This window comes from Xiphias gladius, chromosome 4 (genome assembly GCF_016859285.1).
Source record: "Xiphias gladius isolate SHS-SW01 ecotype Sanya breed wild chromosome 4, ASM1685928v1, whole genome shotgun sequence".
Taxonomy (NCBI): domain Eukaryota; kingdom Metazoa; phylum Chordata; class Actinopteri; order Istiophoriformes; family Xiphiidae; genus Xiphias; species Xiphias gladius.
The window spans coordinates 13,428,582-13,452,886 of record NC_053403.1 but is presented as its reverse complement, the minus strand read 5'-3'; the positions used below and the strand labels follow the sequence as shown (position 1 = coordinate 13,452,886).

Below are 24,305 nucleotides of genomic sequence, written 5' to 3'. Positions count from 1 at the left end.
AGAACCCAAAGCGGGATTCAGGTCCGGGTGGAGGGTCACAGCGGGCGCTCCGCACACGTGTTAACACTCGGTCAACTCGACCCGAAGGGATCACGTCCACTCATAACACGATCCGACAGCCCAAGTTAGTTCAACTACACGGGCTTTAGGCGCAAGTTCGACTTCGAGACTCACTTCAGCCCGGGGAGGACATGGATCCGACAGTGCCGCACAAACTAGAGCCTTCACCACCCGCTCGTTAACTGTTCAGATCGATAGACTGGAGATCTGACACATAACGTTGGAGCTGAACTTCCCCTCTTAGGTGGAAACATGAAGTTCTAGGCCTGTCGGTCCTTAACGTGACACTTCAGGGGAAGCGTTGAATGCTCACCCAATGACACTGGGCGTATCGCAGCCTCGTTTGCCGAGCCTTAACCCACAGCAGTTAGGTGTAAACTTTGCACTCAATGAGTATACGGAAGAGACTGGTTTAATATGAGCGACAAACACGCGGCAGAAGATACCAAACTGAACGAGGATCCGACTAAAGCGGACTTGGAGAACCATGCCCAGCTGGAGGCGGGTGACGCGGCGCGAGGCGCCGACGATCCCTGTCGGCGGGGCGGCCAGGAAGCGCTGCCACCCACCGGCCTGTACAAACGGCGCTGGATGATTGTCCTCCTGTTCAGCTCGTATTCACTGTGCAACTCCTTCCAGTGGATACAGTACGGCATCATCAGCAACATTTTCATGAAGTTCTACAACGTGGACGCCTTCACCATAGACTGGATGTCCATGATCTACATGCTGACATACATCCCCTTCATCTTCCCGGTGACCTGGCTGCTGGACAAGAAGGGGCTCCGGGTCATCGCGCTGGTGGCCACCGCGCTCAACTGTGCCGGGACGTGGATCAAAGTGGCCAGCGTCAGACCCAACCTGTTCGCCGTCACCTTTCTGGGGCAGTTCTCCTGCTCGTTTGCTCAGGTGTTCATCCTCGGGATGCCGTCGAGAATCGCGTCGGTGTGGTTTGGTTCAGAGGAGGTGTCCACCGCCTGCTCAATTGGAGTCTTCGGGAATCAGGTAGGCTGCGAAGCAATGATTGTCCTCTAGTCAGAAACTAGGTCAAGTCAGATCCTCCCCTACTTGGTCACTTATTTAAACTATAAGGAACAGCTCCACTAGCCACTCATCACCTGGACATTCCTAAATCTATTTGGCACGTTTGCGTAATTACGCACGTACAGGTGGCCACAGCGCAACCCTCGTGCTTCCAAGGCGCAACATTGTTCGCTGAGAGTGTGAGTGGATGAACGGGGGCAACGCACAGTCAACCAGCTACAGCATGCGAGACGAGACGTAAATTTACTCCTGTGACCGCAGTCGCCACCGAGAAAGTCTCTCTTGAAGCTGTGAACGGATTCTGGCGGACATCTGCTATTCCGCAGATGTTGACCCTGGCCCACGTAACACCTAAAAAAGAATTGGATAGATTACATTTAAAAAAAAAAAGGCATGCCTAATAAGTCTTCATGTACTGATGCACTATGTGATAGATAGATAGATAGACAGATGAACAAAGGGCAGAATTATAAAGTCTGTTCAAAGACTAGTGAGTAGCCATTGAATAGTTTGTTAGGCAAGCGTGGTTTTATTTAATTTCTTAACCATACATTCAGAATGACATTGTTTTGAAAGGAGTCGACCATTAACTACATGATAAACATGCAGTACTGTGGGATATTACCCATGAAAGTTGTTTTTGGGTTTTTTTTTTTCTCCACAAAATTCTCCGACTGTGATTTGTGATGGTCACTTCACATAAACAATACACAAACTCCCCTACACTGTCTTTCTCATTTTACTTTCACAGAAATGTACACACACACACACACACACACATACACACACACAAACACACACATAAAAATGTCAGTTTGTTGCTTTTGGAATCTCTTTATCTAAATGGAGAGCCGCAGCACATTTTAAAATCCACACGAGCAACCAAATTAGCAGACAGAAGTACAATGATCAGATTTAACACTATTCAAACCATCCTTTACACTACTCCTATTGACACTGGCTCAGAGCAATTTCTTTGGAGATATCAGAGTTTATTTTCTCAACGTCAGAAGCATTTTTCCCTCATTTGTGCCGGAACTGTGTGACGGACAACTCTTACAGACTTACAGACAGATTGGGCCTCAGTGTGGTTGTGGCATCGATTATTTTATAGCATCCAGGTTGCATTTATATCAGCACTTTTCATCATCTCACACCCTTCTACAAAAAGGAATGTAAGTCCAAGCCATGTCTCAAAGGCATCCCGTCAAAGGCTTTATTGCCGCATCCATGTCCTCTCTTTCATAGTGTCTTCAAAGGCTGGGATAGTAGCTAGTTTCAAGCACTGTTGACCCTAAAAAGTTATAATTTTATCAACCACAGTAGAACAAACTCTTTGGTAAAACGTACATTTTAAACAGCATATATAACAAATGACGATAGGAAAGGAATACTTTTTGTATCATCCTTAACAGTACAGAGATCCGTAGGTAAACCATAACAAAGACTTGGACTCATTAACCTTTTACAGTAACTCCGAATCTTCCTCACATTCAAATGAGTTAGCTTTCAAAACAGATTTAATTAAAGTTCAACAGAGAAATAGGTCTGTTTTAGTCTCCCGGGGTCACAGCTATTTAGACAGTTAACTAAAGAGGTAATACACGGTCCTAGTTGGTGGGAGTGGTTTCAATGGAATTGGATGATTTCCTATGTTAACATCACATGACAGGACTGAAGCTAATAAATATGTGGACGTGTGGTATAGAGGCTCAATGCCATCACATGTACTGAGTTGTGAATGGACTGAGGACACTAGTGAAAGCATAAGTAACTCCAGCTGGGCTCACTCTCTCTGGCATCCTTCTACAACAAGCAGTTTGCATACAGGACGGCAAGCTGTTAGGACACGAGCTCCGAAATCTTAAGACCTCTCACGCCTCACGTTCCAGGGGCCCGCTTAAGGACAGTGGACATGCCACAAAACAATACTTTGAAAGGCAACCGTGCAAATTCTGAGCTCAGTGGTGAAAAATGGCCGCGGTCCAAGGCTGCAAAGAATCTCGCTCCAGGCCTCGCTTCGCTGCAGTGGAGTCCAGGACCTTTAGGCAGAGCCATCTCCATTGGTTCCCGGTTAGACGCTGAGGCTTTCCAAGGTGACCGTGAAGAGCTGGTCCTGAAGCCTGAGACCAAACTTTACCATCGTCGTTGGTTCATGCTGTTTCTCTTCAGTGCCGTCTCCGCCAGCAATGCCTTCATGTGGCTCCAGTATGGCATTATTAGCAACATTTTCATGCGCTTTTACAACATAGACTCTCTGGCCATCGACTGGTTGTCTATGATATATCTGCTCACATATATACCGCTTATCCTGCCCGTCCTGTGGCTTCTGGACAACAGGGGCATCCGAGATGTCGTCCTCGTTGGTTCAGCCTTTAACTGCATTGGCGCGTGGATAAAAATTGGTAGTGCCAGTCCCAATCTCTTCCCCATCACCTTTTTTGGCCAGTTTGTGTGCTCAGTAGCCACTGTGTTTGTCCTAGGAATTCCCTCTTACCTTGCCTCAGTGTGGTTTGGAGAGACAGAGGTTTCCACTGCCTGTTCCATAGGAGTTCTGGGAAACCAGGTTGGTCTGAATATCTAAATAATCATCATTTAATTTCTGCTTCTGCAGCTGGCGACACATAGAGAGGCATGCACTGTCTGACAGCTGTCTGTAGATTATGCAGGGCTGCACTGGATGCCAGAATCACATAGGACTTCTAGTGTCTCAGCGTGAGAGGCCTGAGAGAGTTATGTTAACTGTTTGCTGAAACCTTCTCTTCATGCTCGGTCTGTTTACAGGTTTAAATGTTAAAACATTCGGTACCAGTCTTGAAATTCTGTGTTGAATTAGTCAGATTACATGAATGATGATAATAACATGGTTACCAGAGTTGGTTTCGTCTTTGGTATGTTTCACTGAACTGCATATGCAAGTTTCAGATAAGAAATATTGTAGTAGAATTTGCTTGAAATAATTAGAAATAAAAAAATAAAAAGTTAATGATTGAGATTCATTTTAAATAATTTATTTTAATTATTGAAGTTTAACAATCGAGATCTCTGCTCTTCCCATCTGCCTTTAAAGGGTCTTAAAGTTATATGTCAAATTCACATTCAAACCAGTAGCAAACTAATAATGGTGAATAGTAAATATTAAATCACTATAATATGCACTTTAACATGTGTCAAACAAGCAATAATGGCTTCTGAATACACATGCTGTGGTGCCATTTAGTCAAGTATGTATGAGATTTAGAACATCAACAGCAACCCTGGGGTTTAAAGCAGAATTTTTTTTAAGCCACCGTTATTTGATGTTACTTAAAAAACAATAATGTAGCTGTTGATGTGTTCACTTCTGAGTTTTGTTTTACTCAACTCACTTGAGTTCTTTCCTCAACTTGTGTTATATGTGTGCATTGTCTCACAGCTGGGTATTGCCATCGGGTTCCTTGTGCCTCCGATCCTGGTGCCTAATGTGGACGACATGGATGAGCTGGCTCACCACATCAGCATAATGTTCTACATCACAGCAGGAGTGGCTACCTTACTCTTCGTCCTTGTTGTCTTTGGTAAGAGGAATATAGCACATAAAGGGTCAATCCACCCCAATTACAAAACAAGTATTTTCTCCAGGGCTGTAAGTAATGTAAGGCTGAAACTGCCAATTATTTTCACTATCAATACGTCTGACAGTTATTCTCTTCAACAACTGATTGTTTGATTTAGTCTAAAATGCCCATCATTCTTTCCTGAAGACCAAGTCTGACCAACAGTCAAAAATACAAAGATGCTGAGTTTACTATCATAGAAAACTAGGGATACTAGCAAATATTCACGTTTGAGATGCTGGTACCTGTGGATTTTTGGTATTTTTGCTTAAAAAATGACTTAAATGATTGATCAATTATCATTATTTTCTGTCAAATGACTAATGATTAATAAACTTTAGAGTACTGATTGGTTTCAGTGTACATTCGGAAATAGTGAAACTGACCAAGGAGGTTGATCTGCCCATGATTTTCTCTCTTACTTCTAGTGGTATGAAGCTGTTAAGATACTTTTGGTTTTTATTTGTCAAAGTTTTGAGACATGCATCAATGAAACATGTCCAGCTGCCCCAATACAATGGAAGTGAATATATTTGGTTTGTGCGGCTCAGAGTACTGAAAAAATACATTTTAAAATTCTCACTTGGACTATTTCTTCAATAGAAAGTCGTTCCAATGAAAACAGTTCTTCAGTATTTCAAATGTAATTTCTCAGTGCTTTTTGCAGCACAAAAGAAACTCCACTTACCTCATATTGGAGTGGTGACAGATACAGTATCTCCAAGGAACCTCTGCAGATTAGACCAAAAAATTTCAGCATGACTAGACGCCACAAAGGGTGATGTGCTTTTTGCAGTTTCGTCAGTTTTTGAATTTACATAAAATGCAGATTAAATCAAAACTGATTCACTGTACCGTGTAGTCAATGATTTTCTGTGAATGAAAAAGAGGTGAAGAAGTCAAGTGACTGAAATGAATGAAATCAAAGATGTCTTCACCTCATTCCCTAAGCTTTTGAACTTCCCCACATTTTAGACTTCCCTCATTATACTCGGACCTTTATATGCCTTTTGTCTGTATCTTTTTCAGCCAGGCCATTGGGGTTTCCTCTGTTCAGTGGATCTACCTCATGATGGTTTTACTAAACAGCAGACTTACTCTCTGAAAAAGAAGCACCATTCAGTTGATAAGAAAAGTGCTGTCCTGCATGTTTGCGACAACACAAAACCCTTCCTGAAGGGGAGACACAACAGATACTATTGTGGTACAAGTAAGGTCAGGAGAAATGTCACGGGAATGGGTACAAATGTAGAAGAGAGCTCCCGCATACTAAAATCATCAGTATTGTTTTATAAATTAAATGTTAGTTAAAGATATATCAAAAATAGAGGACCTATGGTAACAAAAGGACTTAGCATTTTCTGATAGAAGGAAGTAGCTTGACTTCACATGACAAACAGGATATGAACTGTCAGAAAAAATGCTTTGTTGTAGTCTGCTTTATATCTGCCAGCCAAGCATTTTGACCGCCTTTGTCTTTTTCCCATAATTCCCTTATATATTATGTCAGAGTTTATATTTGTAATTGCACTTTTAGCACCTCGCATGTTGCAATTACACAGATTTTTCTGTCTATTTTTATCACTGAGAAAACTACATTCAGATGCTGCGTCATTTAAGGAGGAGGTAGATCGATAACAGCGGTTGGTCAGACTACAGTAGACAGTGAGTGATGCTGTTAGTATGTAGTAGTATTCCTGTATAGAGAACAATGGAATGTGTAGTTGGGAAAGAGGAACAAGTCGCATGAAAAAGCTGTTGTCCTGCCATGTTAGGGGGAGGGCGAGGGCACTCGTAAGCGTTCAGAAACACAAAAGGATGCTTGTGAAGGCACTCCATAGTAGTACCACGCACAGCATTCAGACTGACTAAACTGTCACTGTTGTATTTCGGCTATAGTCTCCCGTTGTTGAAAGTGCACCTTGAAATGCAGACTTCAGCTCATTCTCGGCTCACGTGAGCAGCTGGACAGCGTGCCCTGTGCATTTTTGAATCTGACATGATTACCTTTATGAACCTGGTTCATAATTTATTCCGGTGGTTTCAAACCTTTTTTGCTCCTGACCCCTTAAAGGTGTAGTTCGGTATTTTGGGAAGTGAACCTATTTGTGTTCTTGCTGAGCGTAACACGAGAAGGTCGATGCCACTCTCATGTCTGTACACTGAACATGAAGCTATAGCCAGAAGACGGTTAGCTTAGCTTAGCATAAAGATTGGAAACGGGGGGAAACAGCTAGCCTCATTGCAATAATTTTTAAGGGCCCGAAGAGGTAAAATTATACGGTATTGCACGAGAAAAAAAGAAAAGATTTGAAAAATCCCTTAAAAACATCAAGCCAAATGTATTGTTGCAAAAATTAGATTGTTCTTATTTTCTACCCTGGTTATGATCTTGCAAACTTTTATATTTATCCCCTTCTGGCAGTTCCAGCCCCAATGTTTGGAACCACTGATTTTATATTACTATTATTATTTTATTTCATATAAACAGTAACAGTGCACTTGGAAGATCGCTAAACTATAGATAAAGCATAAAAATTCGTAATCCACCCACATCGCATACTGTCGCTCTGTAGACAAAGCTTTTGCTATCTAAAGATTCATCAGGTCACGTACAGACTTTCCTTCCCGTTTGGTCAGGTGATGGATGGTACCGAGAAAGGAATGTGACTTGTGCTGCTCTTGATTACTCCAGCGAGATAATTCACACCAGTTGGCCCCGGTAGTTTCATGATTTGACACATATAGTCACAGACACACAAACACACACACACACACACACACACACACACACAGCACACCCTCACACATACATGCAAGATGCCATGTGTGAGAGTTGTCCTGCTGGCTGGGCCATCTGTAGCCCTGCAACAGTTCTGTTAGTCAGCAGGGCAGACAAAGTCCAAGGATTCAGAGATTTGCATAAACTGTGTGCAAAGAAGGGCGAGAGAAGAGGTTTGGCTGCTGCCTTCCTCTAAAAGAACTGACAGACAGAGTTAACCACAGAGACAGTCTGCATTCAGACATAATAGGAGTAGGTTTGGTTGAGCAAAGGAGAGGATTCATCGAGTCCTAAAGGAAAATTAGCATGCACAAACCAGTTTTTAAACATTTACATGTAATTAGTATGAGCACGCCAGAAGCTATTTGAATAACACTTTGAATTCCCCTTGGATAACAATAACCGCACATGCAGTACAATGCAGCTGAGATCATGTTACAGTTTAAATGAGTTCACTTCCACTTGTAGAGCAGCTCCATCAAAGAGCAGGCTAGTTAAGAAGAGTTTGTGAGAACTGTTTTCCTTACACAAATGCTCAGGTCAGATTGACTGGGAGGATAAAAGGCTGGCTCGGCTCCATGAACCACAAAGGCAGACATCTGTGTTCCTCCATGAGGCCCGAGGGCACGTGCTTTCAGCCAGCAAGAACAACTGAAACAGGTCATGTCACGTTTATCGCCCCGAAAGGTGACAGTGGCTGGCTGACTGTCCTTCAGCCTGAGAAACGCTCAGCGGAAGACTAGGAGGCTATCTACATGCCACTGTATGTGTTTGGACCTGTCCAACTGTGTCTGAATATGTCCCGTTCCACATGAAATCTTTGCAGTTGTTCAGGACAGTGCTTTACACAAAAGACAGACAGCTCGTTTAAGTGGTAGACATTTTGGAAGTTTGCAGCCCTGTTTGCTTGTGGAAAGCGGAGAAACGTAATTTCTAACAATAAGCTTCTAGTTTTTTTTCCGTTCAAACCCCAAATGTCCCCAGCTTCAAAGCAAAAAAATATTTTTTTACATTGTTTTTACAATATCACATATAGTAATTTTTTATCTTCCTGTTCCAGTTTGTCAATTAAGCCATATGACACTTCTGGTTACATTACTGTACGTCATCTTCTGCACATTCCTGCATTTCGGCAAGACTTGTGTTTGTATCTTTGTAAACACTGCAGTGTTGCCTATAGTTTCAATTACAGCTCTGTAGGATTGGACAGTGCTTATTAGCACAATGATGAACGTGCCACATAACTGCAGAGGTTAACAAGTCTTAATAGGTCACCAAAATGCTAACAGACTCATACCACATACAGTACATGAAGCGTATGTGGGCTCATGGCTGAATCTCCCTGATCACCTGTAACTGGCATTTGAATCTATATTTGCCAGTGTGGAGTTTACCGCCGCTGTTATTTGTGTTTGATATTGTCTCTCCATATGTCAGTCTTCCAGGAGCGCCCGAAACTTCCTCCGACTCAGGCCCAGGCCACGGCTCGGAGCATCCCACCAGAGCAGTACTCCTACACGGCCTCCATCCGTAGGCTGCTCCGCAACAGGCCCTTCATCCTCCTCATCGTCACTTACGGTCAGTCATCACCAGTCTCCTCAGTAACTGTTGTTTGTTTATAGTTATAGCATCAGTGTCGTCAGGCTTATATTGTCATTAAAGCTCATAAATGTGAGCTGAACACGAGTCCTTAATTATTCAAATGCCCAAGGATATGAAAGCGTATGTGTCCCGTGGGGGTTCAAAGTTTGTTTATAGACTGACAATGTTTAACAAGGAGCAATACATTTTATGAAGTGAAAGGACTCTGGGATATGAAATTAGTCTGTCAAGTTTGTCAAGTCATAGCAACCCTCTCTAACTTTAACCTCCTTTGACATTAATGCGTTTTTCATGTGACGTAGCTCACGCGACTATTAGTGTTTTGCGTGTTGTCCCTCTGTCTTCGCGCATATGGTCTTTGGGTTGCCAGACACCTATGCAGAGTTCACTTGAGTCTCAGATTTTTTACCTGTGACTGTCCCACTCTGTCCTGCAGGCTGCAGCTCCACCTGTCCCTTTCAGTTCAACTGAGCTGTGGCTGCTGGTCCTGAGTGTCCAGTTACATCCAAGGACTAGACTCTTTCTGACACAGGAATATATGCTAATAGTATGGAATTAAAATGTGTATTGATTGTTATTTATCCATTTTGCATTCTTACTCGATTCATTATCTTAACAATTATACAGAAATTGTGTTAATGGTCTTTTTCATGTTTAATTTATTTCCAAGTTAATGACTTTTTTTAAAACTTTGTTAAAAAAAAACACTTAGTGCTACATATCCTTTTATAGAAATCCTCTTTCTCTTTTTTGGAAACCAGCTTGATTAGGTCCATTAGACACAAGTGAAAAGCAAATCCTTCCATCGCCCATGTTATCATATTTCATAATTCGGCCAAGGAAGTTAGCTCACTGCTTCCCTAACGTTGTGAAAGGTTTCCTGAAAAACATTTTTGTCCTGTGGTTTGTGGTGTGCAGACTTCTATTGACATTGTTTCCAAACCTACAGGTCTGAATGTAGGTTGTTTCTATGCTGTTGGCACCCTGCTGAACCGCATGATCATCGAGCATTACCCTGTAAGTAACGACAACAGCGTTTTGCTCCAGTGTTTCCTTTGTGTTCACCTCCAGTCATTCATATTGCCCAAAACTCTTGTTGCACATCCTATAATTTGCCATTTCAGGAACTGAAAAGTTGATTCAGCTTTTACATTTATATTCACACATTGGCAGCTTCAACTGGAACCTTTAATGCCCAGAAATAATGTAACATGGCATGAATAAACTGTGCTGTGGTACTAAATCCACTTTTCTCTTGACACAGCATTGATTTATTGGCACTAAAAAAGACTTTTTTGCTCCTGAGTTTCTGTACTAGTAGTAGTAACAGCCATATGAATTGCAGAATTTCATAAAGAAAAACAGATTGAAACAATGTAGGTATCACAACGGGCTGCTGCTAAGATTATGTGTATAATTTTATGTAATATTGTTTCCTTCTGAAGCTTTTCATTTTAATTTTACTGTCCATTAGCACCTCAGTTCCCCCGTGTGAAATGGTGTCTGCTTTATCTGAAACTGCCTTACCTTTCCTCGGTATATAAGGCCATACGGTCCCTGACCTATGCCCTGTCTTCTTTGATCTGTTAGGGAGAAGAGGTGAATGCTGGCAGGATCGGCCTTACCATTGTCATTGCGGGGATGGTCGGCTCCCTGATCTGTGGCGTTTGGTTGGACCGAACTAAAACCTACAAGTAAGGCAAATGTTCGAAAGGGAAAGAGCAGCATTTTGTCCTTACGAAGAAGTGTTTTCTCTCAAGTGTTGGGGATGAAAAGAAGTAAAGGGGGGAGAAAGGGTGGAAAATTGAAGATAAAAAGAATATATTGTGACTTATTGATGGACAATCAAAAGTTTATGACTCCACTTTTTTTGCCTCTATTTATCCGTCATTAAGCATCTATGAGCCCTGCTCTTTCCTGTTTATTGTCATTCCCATTCTCATCTCACTGCAGATCCTCTCTGGTGTTTATGTGTTGGCTGTTGCGGCTCTGTGTCTGTATATCCAGGTGCAGCATGCTGCTCTAACAGCGACCGCTCTGACCTCGGGCTCCCGCCTCATGGGCCCTCTGGCTGTGTAGTAACAGCAGTGTCCACCCTATGGGGGTCTTCGGTCCACCCCCCTTTATCTTATTTACAAGACTTTTGTCCTGCAAATGGGGGAATGCGGGCCGTGTTTGTGGCATACATGCAGGGACACGTTCAGGCCCACACATTGTAGTCTGATTGCCCATTCTCACATACTCTGCAGACTGCAGTTTCAGCTGTCTCATTGTCACTGTAGACAATACTTGTTTCAAAATGTACGAAATTTTGTTTTTGTGACCGTTTTTTCTGTTTTCGCTGCAAACATGTCTCATATAAAAATAATTCAACGTGTACCAGTAGCTAGGTAGTGATTTTTAAAGGTAAAGTTTTCTTGCAAACAAAAAAAACATCAATGTTTTTATTCAGTATTAATCATAATAACGCATTGTGTTAACCCTTGTGGTCTAACAGATGTGTTTAATACAGTTTCTTTCTCACAATACATTTGCAATGGTGTTTTTTTCTGTTTTTTTTTAATTATTATTTTGAAACCTGTATTGTATACGTCCATATTTACTTGCTATCAGTCTTCCTCTTTCTCACTGGCTTTGTTTGTTTCAGCATTGCCGCGTTTCTTGGCTCATCGATGCCACCTGTTGATAAGTGGAATAGTATGAGACCAGTGACCATTTTCTGTCCTCGTGTGCAGTCACCAAAACAAAGAAAGCGGGGACCCACTCATAAAAAACGTAGCTCCATACATCTGCCAGTGGTCAAAAATTCCGCAGGGAACCCTTTAAACTTTAAAGCTCTCTGTAATATTATATCCGACTGCGGCTGTGGAGTTAGAGGGGGGTCGTCCACTAACCGAAGGCCAGTGGTTCGATCCCCAGCTCCTCCAGTCCGCATGTCGAAGTGTCCCTGGGCAACATACTGAACCCCAAATTACCTCCGATGTATCATCTGTGTGTGAGTGTGCGCGTGTGTGTGCATTAGCGTAGAAAGCGCCGTATGTATAGAAAAGAGCGCTGAATGAATGTGTGTGAATGGGTGAATGGGGCAGTGGTGTAAAGCGCTTTGAGTGGTCAATAAGACTAGAAAAAGCGCTATGTAAGTGCGGTCCATTTACCATTACTGCTTTTAATCCTGATACATTTTGAAATCACTTGAGAAGCTACTGTGGTCTCCTACAGCGCCCACTGTAACATGAAGAGCTTATCTACTTGAAAATGCAGCAATTCATCATGATAAGGATAATTATAGTGCTCAGTGTCGCATATTTCTCTTGTGTTCTCCAGGCAGACTACCCTCGCAGTCTACTTCATGTCTCTGGTGGGGATGATCGTCTATGCTGCTACACTGAATTTGGGACACCTCTGGGTGGTGTTCATCACCGCTGGAGCTCTTGGGTATTCTTTCATTCATTCCTTCTTTCTCTTTGGTATAGAAGTCATATTATTGAAGGATTTATTTATTTTTAATGTTTTTCCTCATGTGTATGATACTCAAATCATAATACACTTAATTATTTCAGCCAAGGGACAGAAAACTGAAATGATAGGTGTCTAGAAATTTCTTTGCTACCAAACCACCTAAAATACTCTTTTCCAAGACGGATTATATCCTAAGGTAGCAAGATGGAGTGGGCTCAGTAATATGATATTTTAATCTCTAACTATCTGCACGTTCCTTACACAGAGGCTGTCTCCTCCACTCTAAGTGATTTTTTCAAAAATAATCTGAATAATTGATGGAAACCTGCAGAAAACTTTGCGCAACCCTGTCCCAGTGAATTTTTTTTCCATGGCATGAAGCCTGTTATGTTAATTTCTCAGAGTACAATACTTCTGTTGACAATTGCAACAATAATTTACGGTGTGTGTATTTAGCAGTTGATAAGCAGTCACACATACACAGTAGGACCTAAGGTAAAGATTTGCCTTTGTACACACTGACCTAGTATCCAAACTCAGGATATAAAGTGCAGAAATAATACAGCCCCCTGTACGAGAGAAGAGAAAAACGTATGGCTAGAGGCCACAGTTGTGTGGAATCCTCTTAAACAGTAACTTTAATTCAATGTAATTTACTTAATGCCACCAGGAAAATCCACATGATCTATCATAACTGCTTTCCAGGGAGTCTGGGAAACATACTTTATGTTCACAACAAACAAAAAGGGACAGTTAAAACACATTCAACAGGGATGTGGGTGCAGCACATAAAAATAAAGGTTGTGTAGCCACTATGGATTTTAAAAATGACACAGTTTAAATCTTTATGTGGGGGCAGATTGGGCTCGCCCTTTCTGTGAAGGTACACACGCTCACATGCATGCCAGACAGTGTTTAAAATTCATATGACTCAGGCTCAGTTCTCAAATAATTGACAGAAAGCTTGATTTGTCAATGGAGACTAAATGCGCTCCAGATAGCTTCGAAGTTAGCATTTCTTTAGCTTCTTTTCCAATGTGTAAAACCATTGCCCCATGTATTTTTCTTGTTTTTCCCTGTTTTAGTATCCAAGAGCTTCTGTTCTAAGAATTTATATTTCTCTATGTATTGCTGTTTCCTAAACAAAACTCTTGATGAACATGAAGTATCACATGTAAAGAAAAAGCAACAACAGCTAAAGGCATCACATCTGCTGCTTTACGTTCTTGTTATTGAGGCGTATTTATAAGCAAAAGAAGCACACGTGAAAGATTTCTGGAAATACAGTTTGCACTGACTCAGGATGATGTGTTTCGCGGCTGTTGCCTTGTCAGAACCTTGTACTTGAGTTTCACTTGTTGTCACTTCAGTGGAAAGACAACTTTCTGCTTTCGAGCGAGAAAATGAACTGATGTCAATGGAATGCTTTCAAAACCTGTTCTTCCTCTGTACCATTAAGCTATAGACAAAGGCATTAGTCTTAAACTCCTGGGAGGACACTGACATTCAGACGGTTCACAGTTTTCATCCTCTTGTGAAGAGGGAGTGGCAAAAAAAAAACACATCACTGGGGCTTGTGTGCTATAATCCTATACGTGCAAAATACAGGTTGTAATATTCAAGTTTAGATCAAATTAGGACCAGACATTTTGTGGTAATAGCAGAAAAAGGAGCAGTTATTGCTGTAGTCAAAAAAAAGCCTCAGCGTCATAACATTGAGAGCAAGATAAACTCTGAACTTGTGATACTATATGGTAAACAACTGCAATTCCTGTGTGCCTCTGTGCTCCTGTGTGTGTGTGTGTGTCCAGGTTCTTCATGACGGGCTACCTGCCGCTGGGCTTTGAGTTTGCAGTCGAGCTGACCTACCCAGAGTCAGAGGGAACCTCCTCTGGGCTACTCAACTGTTCGGCACAAGTACGGCTCAGTGACATGAAGGGTCATTCTCAGCATAACTGTGCAGGAAAAGCCAGACTAACAGTGAATTAGACGGCACAAAAACAAATGTTTGTGTTTTTGCCGGTTACACTTATTTTCACCAGGAAAATTCTCACCAAACTTGCTACATGCAAACGTCGCAATTCGTAGCATGGGACGAAACCAGCAACATAATTGCAACCTCAAATGTATGAGCATGTGAGAGCCTTGCAAGATTTACGCATTTGCAATCTACATGTAAGCAGTGCTCACAAAACACTTTTGTTAAACAGGACCCTGGACAGCTGATTGCAGGTACTGGCACTTTAATACTGCAGGCTTCCCAAGCTCTATTCCTAACTATCACATGTTCTGCATGTGCAGGTGTTTGGCATTATATTTACCATCTGCCAGGGGAAGATCATAGACAGCTTTGGCACACTGGCAGGAAACATCTTCCTCTGTGTCTTTCTTCTAATCGGCACAATAATGACAGGTAAGACCTTTCTAACTGCAAAAAATATGCTGTATAAAATCATAACAGGCTCATGATTTCATGTCACATACGGTAATGCACAAGAACTGACTCTGATTGTGACGGTTTCGGTTATGAGTTTACTTATGTTTCTGTGGGAAAATGTTTAATTTCAAGAATGTAGATCAGAGTTACTGTGTAACTTGAAGGAATGTTTCAGAGTTGAATGTCATGATACAGATAGAATATTTCTAGCACAATGTCAAACGTTTTTTTATTGTTGCATATACTCAGAAAAGAATATGGTCACAGGTCATGGCTTACAGGAAAGCTATTTAACCTTCGGGGCAGCACAGGGTTTGGAGTTCTTCGAAATTCTTTAATTTCTTTCAAAAGGTTAGATAAAAACACATTTCTCTGCTGTTTTAAAACTGCAGTTTGGGAAAAGACAGTGTGTAACTGCAGGCATTTTCTTGTTCCATCCTCTGTCCTCCTCACTGAAAGTGAATGTTTTTCATTAAACAAAGCTGTAAGCCGAGGGTCTCTAGAAAAACAGGTCAGAGGCTGAAGCAGTAAACCTTTTGTTGACCATGTACTGAGTAATGGAAACGTTTGCATCACCTAGAAGGTAATCAACATACACTTAGGAATGCTGCACAGCTATAATGACATGCAGTACATACAGTAGCGCTTGCTTTTCAGGTATTAAAGGAGAGACTTCATGCCTCAGTTGAGACTTCAGTCAATAAAAAGCCACCAAGGTCTTTTTGCATGGCCCATTGAAGGGTTTATGAGCAGTGTATAACTTTTTAAATGTGTATTTGCGACTGAAGTGCTAAACTTTATCCACACTAGAAAAAACAACTCCAGTACTCCTTGATGAGACTTTTTCTGCTCACAAAGGTCAGCAGACTGACTCACTTTCTTTTGTAACTTACTCAGCATGTAGACACATGTGTGGACTTCTTGCTGAGGTCATCATGCCAGTTTTAAAAGAAAAAGTACTCTGTTGTGGAAAATCACAAATCAACTCCCACTTCTTTGGTTTGTGATATAAATTCTTATATTAAGCTGCTGAGCTGCATAAATGTGCAATCAAAACACAAGTACAGCACTCTCTCTCTGTAGTTTATTCAGTTACAAAGGTTATAATTTGTTGCGAAACATTCTCTATAAGTGGAACTTGGTTAATTATTAAATTGCAATCAAGCCTTTATTTTTATAATTGTGAAATACAAAGTTTGAAGGTCAGTCAGGAAGCATGACTCTAGTTAGGCATACTGGATTTTATGTTTCAGATTTGGATTTGTTGCCGAACAGTCTTGGGAAATACTGTTAGGATTTTAATGTGTCTGTGCAAAGGAGCCATCTACTCTACAGTAAACATTATTACATTATGTCGTTCAACCACATTTTTGTTTCTATATCATTAATCTGCATATGCATTTAAGGTAATATTTATATATATATATATATTTTTCTTTCTTTGCAATAGAAGAGTTATGTGTCCTTGTCTCATGCAGGCTTTACCTGTTCTGTGTCTTTATTTCTCCGCAGGCTTAATCAAGGCTAATCTGCGGAGACAAAATGCAAACCTGTTGGCCAAAGCAGCAGTAAGTGTCAGGCTTTGCGTTTTTGTTGGGGGATATACAGTAGAGGAGCAAAGGTGGTGGCCATGTAACGTGGAACAGGCCTTTTTTTCATGGAAAACACTTTGGCATGTCCTAGTGGGAAAAGCACTGGTGTAAAGAATAAAATTAACTCACAATTGCAGTTTCAGGGTTCTGGTATTACGCATGTTAGCTCTCTGTGAAACTATCATGACCTTCATGGACACTCGAATTGAACCGATCCATCATTGATATTATTAATATTATAAGTAACACCTGTGCTTTTTCTACTAAGATCATTCAAAATGTCTGCTGTGAAAAAGGGCTGTGCTCTTTTTGTTTGCTTGTCATAAATTAGAATGGATGGCATGCAGTCAAATCACATGCGCATCTTGTGCTGCTGCAGAAATAACTCACCCTTGGCTCCCAATTGTGTTTGTTTTTGCTTTAGCCCTGCATGTCTGTACCAATTAACCAAAAAAATATTGTTGAACATGGCCCGATACTGCTACACTGTCTCTGCTGCACGTCTGGCATTGTCATCTTACTCAGGTGTCTGCATGTTGTAAAACAAAGCATCCATCTGCTGTTTCAGAAATATTGCCACTTACCTACTTGAAGTAATTTCATAAACAGGAATGTCGCCTCTGAAGGATTTAAATAATATAAGATATACTTATATAAGTAATTAATTTGTCTGGATACTAGCAACAGTTTGCTAGCATTGCTTTGAGTGGATAGTGTGAGAAAGTAAGAAAGAAATTGCTTCAAAGAAAAGCAATAATATGAAGCGCAAAATTAAGAAAATGTCTGAGTGTGACATAAAAGCAACTGAGACAGCGCTGCCTGAAGGAGGTGACAGGACTGTGGACCAAATCAGAAGCGTTGTTAGTGATGTCTGGGTGGGTCTCCAAGCTGTGTGGTGAAATTCTGCACATCTAATGCTAACGTATAATGAAGAACAGACGCCAGGGATCATGATATGCTCAAAACTTCTGCAATAGTTTTCAGAAATATGCTTATTCGCTTTCTTGTGGAGTGTTGGATGAGAAGATCTGTACCGCTCTCTTATCTGTCCATTAAATATGAAGCTTGAGCCAAGAGACAGTTAGCTTAGCTTAGCATAAAGACTGGACAGAGGTGGAAAATGCTAGCCCGGTTCTGTCAGAAGTTAGCAAAATCAACCCACCAGCACTTCTAAAACTCACTTATTAACATGCTATATCCTGTTTGTTTAATCTGCACAAATACTGAAGTATAAAAACAACAATTCACCATCGTTGTGGGGGGTTGCGTGCCAGACTGTTTCTTGGCTGGGAGCTGAGCTAAGCTAACTAGGTGCTGGTTGTAGTCTTATATTGAGTGGACAGGTATGAGAGTAGTATCAATCTTATCAATTACTCTCAGAAACAAAGCGAAGAAGCGTATTTCCCAAAATGCTTAACTGTTCTACTAAGCATAACATCCAAACTGGGATTGTTTTAAGAATAATCTAAGTAACTTTAATCACCTATAAACTACAAACATAAAAGAGGGAACTCAGTCAAGCACGAATTCACTGGGGAAATTAAAAAAACTGCCTGTTAGAGCAGATTCTGTCGAACTTCACCACAGACTGGAGACTCACGCCTCCACAAACACTGAATGAGAAGTGATCAGTAGCTGTTGTTTTAGGCGGAGGAGCAGATGTCGGGACAAGACTACGGAGCCACAGCGCTAATCTCCCGGCAGCAGACTCAATGATCAATAACCCTAAAAAAAAAAAAAAAAAAAAAAAATCTCCTCAAATCTTAGCTCAACACACAGATGCACAAAGGTAGGATGAGCACAAAGCAATCTGCACACGCTGTTGATAATCACCCACACCTGCTGCACACCTTTTCACCCTCCACTGTTTAACCTGCCTCTTCTGTCTCTCAGATTGTCAGGATCACGCTGCATAATATTCACACAATCAACCTATGCACCTGATATGTCTTGGATGATAACAATATAATGATTTAAAAAAAAAATGTCACGTTCACATGGGAGTGTACCTGGACTGCTGCTATCTCCCAGGGAATTACTTTACTATTTGGATAGCTGATGACTGACAGATTTTAACTCCCCCTATAAATGTAAATCCTACATAAACTTTCAGATCTCTATTGTTATACAGAGATTTTTTTTACGTGTTAAAAACCTTAGCTTATTTGAATCTACAGCTTAATTCATGAAACTATGTGCTTATCTGTTTATATGTTGTTTTGTAATGTATCCACAGAAGACATCCTATCATGTCACAGTAGGAAAAGCACAGGTAGAAAAAATAAAATCAGTGATTGTGGAATTCCATTTAGTCGCCTCAGGTGTCAAGGCCCTGGTGCTGTGCACGCTGACTCGCTGTCATGACTTCCTGGCACACAGTCATTGTTAAAGTTAGTGGTAAATGAGTAACACTGTGCTTTTCGTACTGTAACAAGCCGAAAAGTCTGCTAGGAAAAAGGCCTGTTGATGAGCTTTATGTGTCTTTTAAAGTAGCTTGTAGTCAGCAGTGGTGGAAGGTAACTAAATAAATTTGCTCATGTACTGTATTTACAGTACAATTTTTAGGTACTTTGCTTGAGTATTTCCATTTTATGTTACTTTATACTTCTACTCCACTACATTTCAGAGGGAAATGTTGCACTTTTTACTTCACTACAATAATTTGGCAGCTAAGGTTACTAGTTACTTTACAGCTCAAGTAAAAAATAAATGAAGCAATGCATTGTTAAAGATTAAACTAGAATGGAGAAAAAAAAAATTCAAATTATAGTAAATGATCCAGATCTGCCCCAAAATTTAATGGGTTCTTCCCTGGCCCATACCCCATCCCTCCAACGAGTTTGGTGCAAATTGCTTCAGTAGTTTTTATGTCATCCTGTTGACAAACAAACATAACAAACATAACCTCCTTGGTGGAGGTAACCAGTGGTTTCCAACCTATTTGACTTGTGACCCCTCACCAAAAAACAGTGTCTGGTTGGAGCTCCCACATTTCAGATGTCTACGAGTTGTTAGCAATTCGACCAAAGTGACATTTCCCCCAATAAGCTTCTCAGATGTTTTCATTTAAACAACTGCTTGAGGCCTAAAGAGGTAAACTTGTCCATTCATTTACAAAAAGCAAAGATTAGAGAAAAGTCTCAAATATATTTGTAAATTTTGGTAGCAGGTTTTTTTTGTTTGTTTTTTCTTCATCCTCTCCCATTAATCGCTCATGACCCCTCAGATTTATCTTGTGAGCCCTTGCAGGGGCCGCAACCCTTAGGTTGGGAATCACTGAACTAAACTACTTAACTGTTTTTTAGTATTAAAACTAGCTCATCCTCAACAACAATAAAATACTATTATTGATGCATCAGTATCAGTAATTGTCTAACAATAATAACTTTTTTTCAATTACTTAAAGTCCATTTAGCTAATATTTTTACTTAAGACAGACTTCAAATACAGGACTTTGACTTGTAATGGAGTTTTTGACTTCTTCCACCACTGATTGTCAGTTACAGTCTTGGTTGTAATTTTTGGCACCCCCGAATTTTAAGTACAGAATTTAGAATATCTTCAGAAAATGCTTTTAATGTAGTGAAATAAAAAATACAGACATAAGATATACGCTTGACACAATTATTGGCAACCTTTGGAGGAATTTAAATTAGTTTCTCAAACAAATAAAAAACAAATAAAACTCACCTGTGCCTAATTTTCAGGGTGTTCACATGACTTGAATTAACCAATGAATGATGGTTTTACTGCATAAAAAGGGGCTGATTGTTTCCAGTTCCTTTTTCACAATGGGGAAGACAAGAGAGCTGTCTAAATCATCAGAAATGCTATAATCAAAAAACAGAACAGTTCCAAAGGCTACAACACACTTGGCAAAGATCTTGAAATCCCTGTTTCAGCAGTTCGACAGTTTCACCGTCTTAAAACTGTTAGTATGCTTCCAGGACGTTGTGCTAAGAAAAAACTCAATGAGAGAAGTCCGCGAAGGTTGATACAGATTGTGGAAAAACACCATACAAGACATTTAAAGAGCTTCAGGCTGACCTGGAGCAATCTGGAGTGGTGGTTTCAGCCCGTCGCATTAGCCACACACTGAACCAATCAGGGCTACATGGGCGAAGGCCAAGGAGGACACCAATATTTTAAAAAAGGCACAAAAAGGCAAGAGTAATGTTGGCAAAAACTTTCATAGATAAGCCACAGTCTTTCTGGGATAATGTATCTATTGACAGATGAAACCAAAGTAAAGCTCTTTGGGAACGCAGTGAATCAGTTTGTTTATAGGTGACAAAATGAAGCCCATAAGGAAAGGAACACCCTACCTACAGTAAAACATGGTGGAGGTTCTATCATGCTGTGGTGTTGCTTTGCTGCCTCTGGTACTAGAGGCGTTGAATGTATCAAAGGAATGAGTAAATCAGAAGGTTGCCGAGGCATTTCAGAGCGAAAAGTGTTACCCAGTGTCAGCAAACTAGGTTTGAGGAGAAGGTCGTGGGTCTTTCAGCAGGACAGCGACTCAAAGCAGACATCTCGCGGCACAGAAGAGTTGAAAAGGAAAAGGTGGACTGTTTTAAACTGGCCAGCAGTGAGTCCTAACCTAAATCCCATTGAAAACCTTCGGAGAGAGCCTAAACCTACCATTGCAAAAAGGACTCCTGCAAACTTAAAAGAGCGCGAACACGTAGCAATGGAAGAGTGGCAGAAACTCCCAGCAGACAGGTGCAAGAAGCTTCTAGATGGCTACAAGAAAAGTTTAGAGGCTGTTATTGTTGCCAAAGGTTCTGCAACCAAATATTATAGAAGGGTGCCAATAATTGTCTCTTGGCTACACTTTGTGTTTATATCATTTCACTATTATGCAAGTTTTGTTTTTTTTTAAATTTATTTTCTTTTGTTCAGTAACCTTGGACATTTATTAAATATTCTGATAATACAAAATTGGTTAATTTGCATTTATTTCTGAAGATATTCAAAATTCTCTACTTAAAATTCAGGGGTGCCAATAATGTCAGCCCGGACTGTACATGTTTCACATTTTTCATGAAGAACTGAATAAATGTGAAAAAGTCAATGAAAACATATTTCAAATAACACACAGGTAGTCATTTTACCTTGTACTTTAACTAAAGAAGCATTTAATTTGATCATTTTGGTCCTGTTTTTTGTCCTTTGTGACGAATGTATCCTTCAAATTAGAGGTATTTTGCACAGATTGTAGCACCATTAGCTACATTCTGAAAAAGCAGAGTCTAATGTGTAAGGTACGTGCTCTAAGTATTATGTATAGGTAAGATAATATGAAAAACATTATAATTCAATTCCCAAGTCACTGTTTTTGCTGAATTCAGATACGCATTAGGATTGCGCTACACCAATCAACCCAAAATCTACACAGACAATAGGCAACTTTTGTGTCAACTCCATAAAACTGTTGAATTAACGAGCCTCTCTTGATTGATAGGGACCTTCCGAGTGCCACGATGGGAGCCAGGCGACATCTTCTATCGTCAAAGAAACCCAGTTTTAGACTCACACACACACACACACACACACACACACACACACACACACACACACACACACACACACACACACACACACACACACATACTAACATAACAGCCTTGAAAATCACAATGACCTCCTTCCTGTTACAGTGTAATGTACTGACATAGAACAGCACAATCAGGAAGTCTCTAGACACACTTCCCTTCTAGGAAGAGTTGGATGTATAATGTTGTATTAATTATTTATTAAAAAAAACTACTAAAATGCTGAATTAAATCTGATATGTAATGCACAATTTTGAGCATAAAAATTCACTGTTTAGAAATATTTTTTTATACTTAGTTGTAAATTAAATCTGCAAAAAGACAAATCTGTGAAATGTTTGTTTGTGCCCTGAAAATTTTACCTGTCAGTATTTTCAAAGTGTATAGTTGATTACATAAGCAATAAGGACATTTACCATAATGAATTGACACTTAATTTTGTCACTGTGTAAACAGTTGACCATGTGAATGCAATATCCACATTTTTATGAGTGATTTTTGTAGAAAATCTTTGAGGTACAAATAATTTATACAGCAGAATATTAAAGGCTCTCTAATCCATGGCAGTCCACAGTAAGGGATAAAATATTGGTAACACATGGTTGTCTAATATTTGTAAGACTATTCATGTTTACTTATTTACCGTGAAATAAAGCTGTTTTATAAAGTTTCTTATCTTCATTTTTTTGTGTCATGCTTTACATTATATTTTGTCTCATGGCAAAACTACGTGATTAAAAGCCAGAGAGCATTGTGAAACCATAACCCAGTAAACCCAGGTCCACCACACCCAATACAAGTCAAGGATCAAGGACATACTGTAGTAATATTATACTTTTGTAATTCTGTTATCAAGGCAGAGATGCCACTGATTAAAGTGTCCGGCATGTTTAAAGATGCATTGTTGTCTTTCAGCAGGACAAATCAGCTATCAGTTATCTTGCTCCAGTAACCACAGCATGAAGTCACGCTTGAGATGTTGATCAGAAGATGAAGTTATATGCAGGTTTTTCGAGGAGCCAATATAACTTTTCTTGTTATATGATAAATAAGTGAACCAGCACACAGATGTAGATAATGTCTCAGTCAAATTTGACAATACTGAATCAAGACACTGTTCAGGCGAGGTGCTGCCCAAAAAGATGAAAGGCTGCTGTGATAAAGGAAAGGCAAAAACAAAAAGTGTATTCAAAGTATAAAAGCATGGTGTTTTACATCCTCCAGCCTTCGTCAGATGCGGCAGTTCTTACAATAGCAGCACCCAAACAGCTAAACAGTGTGCCAAAAAAAGTGACTCATACCTCTGAGTTTGCGTTGGTACCATAACTTTTCCTCGATATTATGCAGTACACACGATTCTAACATATTACTCATCCAAGTTTTATAAAAATATATAAATAAATAGAAGACTGTGTGTACCCCTCTTGGTCTCACGGTGGCAGTATTGTTACATACAAAGAGCATTGACTCTTCTAATGAAAGAGAAGACCCAGAAGGATTCGAACGAGAGGCACATGAAAAAAAAACCGATCAAAGCACATGGGGGATATAATTTGTGTCCTCGTTGTCCTATTACTTGTTTACACTTTGCCGTAATCAAAAATTTGAAAATAGCCCAAATGAAGTCGAGAGCTGCAGATCTGAAGTGTTGGTCTGAATTAATGACTTCATTAAACTTCTCATTGGCATAAAGAGATAAAGTTGCCGCAGAGTAGCTCTGTCATGAGATCATCCTGACTTAAGGCCAGTACTCAAAGAGCAGATCCCATTTGACTGATTCTCTGATGATCTCATTGTTCTCTAGTTAGCTAATGACTGATCCTTGGCATAGATGGATTTTTAAAGTTTCTATCATGAGGTTTTCCTGGTACTACAGGTCCATCAGCACATAGATCTGTGGAAATTGTACTTAGTAGTAGTTTTTCCGTGTCCACAAACGTCCTATCTGCTTCAGTCTGACAAATTAGTTTTACATCTGCCGCCAGTCATCCAGCAGCATATCAAATGCTACTGTGATTATTTAAAACTTCTGAAGGAGAAGAGAAGCAGGATGAGGGAAATGCAAAGCAACAGAGGAGAGGAGGATTCCTGTTTGGTTTAATAAAAGGAGGTAAAAGGCTGACATCATACATCATTTGTTGTGTCAACACTATTTATACTGCATGCCACACAGAAGAG

General features: G+C 40.3%; 1 protein-coding gene across 11 annotated transcripts; it reads left to right on the top strand.

The window, feature by feature from the left end:
• Positions 1-5: 5 nt before the first annotated feature.
• On the top strand, positions 6-22,779 carry flvcr2b (FLVCR heme transporter 2b). Of its 11 annotated transcripts, XR_005707328.1 has the most exons (12): positions 6-1,065; positions 4,520-4,661; positions 8,920-9,060; positions 10,034-10,101; positions 10,675-10,778; positions 12,409-12,519; positions 14,355-14,460; positions 14,845-14,956; positions 15,791-15,838; positions 16,493-16,548; positions 18,220-18,361; positions 22,037-22,779. XR_005707328.1 is itself a non-coding variant. In XM_040125494.1 (10 exons), the coding sequence occupies exons 1-10, from the start codon at positions 478-480 to the stop codon at positions 22,100-22,102; spliced, it is 1,494 nt and encodes a 497-aa protein (XP_039981428.1). In that variant the 5' UTR covers positions 6-477; the 3' UTR covers positions 22,103-22,779. The 11 variants fall into 11 exon arrangements, 6 of the variants coding, with proteins under 6 accessions (XP_039981428.1, XP_039981424.1, XP_039981425.1 ...); XR_005707329.1 differs by lacking the exon at positions 15,791-15,838; XR_005707327.1 differs by lacking the exons at positions 6-1,065; positions 15,791-15,838 and adding an exon at positions 2,406-3,670.
• The last annotated feature ends 1,526 nt before the right edge of the window (positions 22,780-24,305 follow it).

Excerpts from the sequence above, each read along its gene's own strand:
- flvcr2b (XM_040125489.1), top strand. The coding sequence starts at position 3,020 with ATGCCACAAAACAATACTTTGAAAGGCAACCGTGCAAATTCTGAGCTC. Across the intron at positions 4,662-8,919 it reads CTTCGTCCTTGTTGTCTTTG|TCTTCCAGGAGCGCCCGAAA; the intron begins GTAAGAGGAATA and ends TCCATATGTCAG. Across the intron at positions 10,102-10,674 it reads TGATCATCGAGCATTACCCT|GGAGAAGAGGTGAATGCTGG; the intron begins GTAAGTAACGAC and ends TTGATCTGTTAG.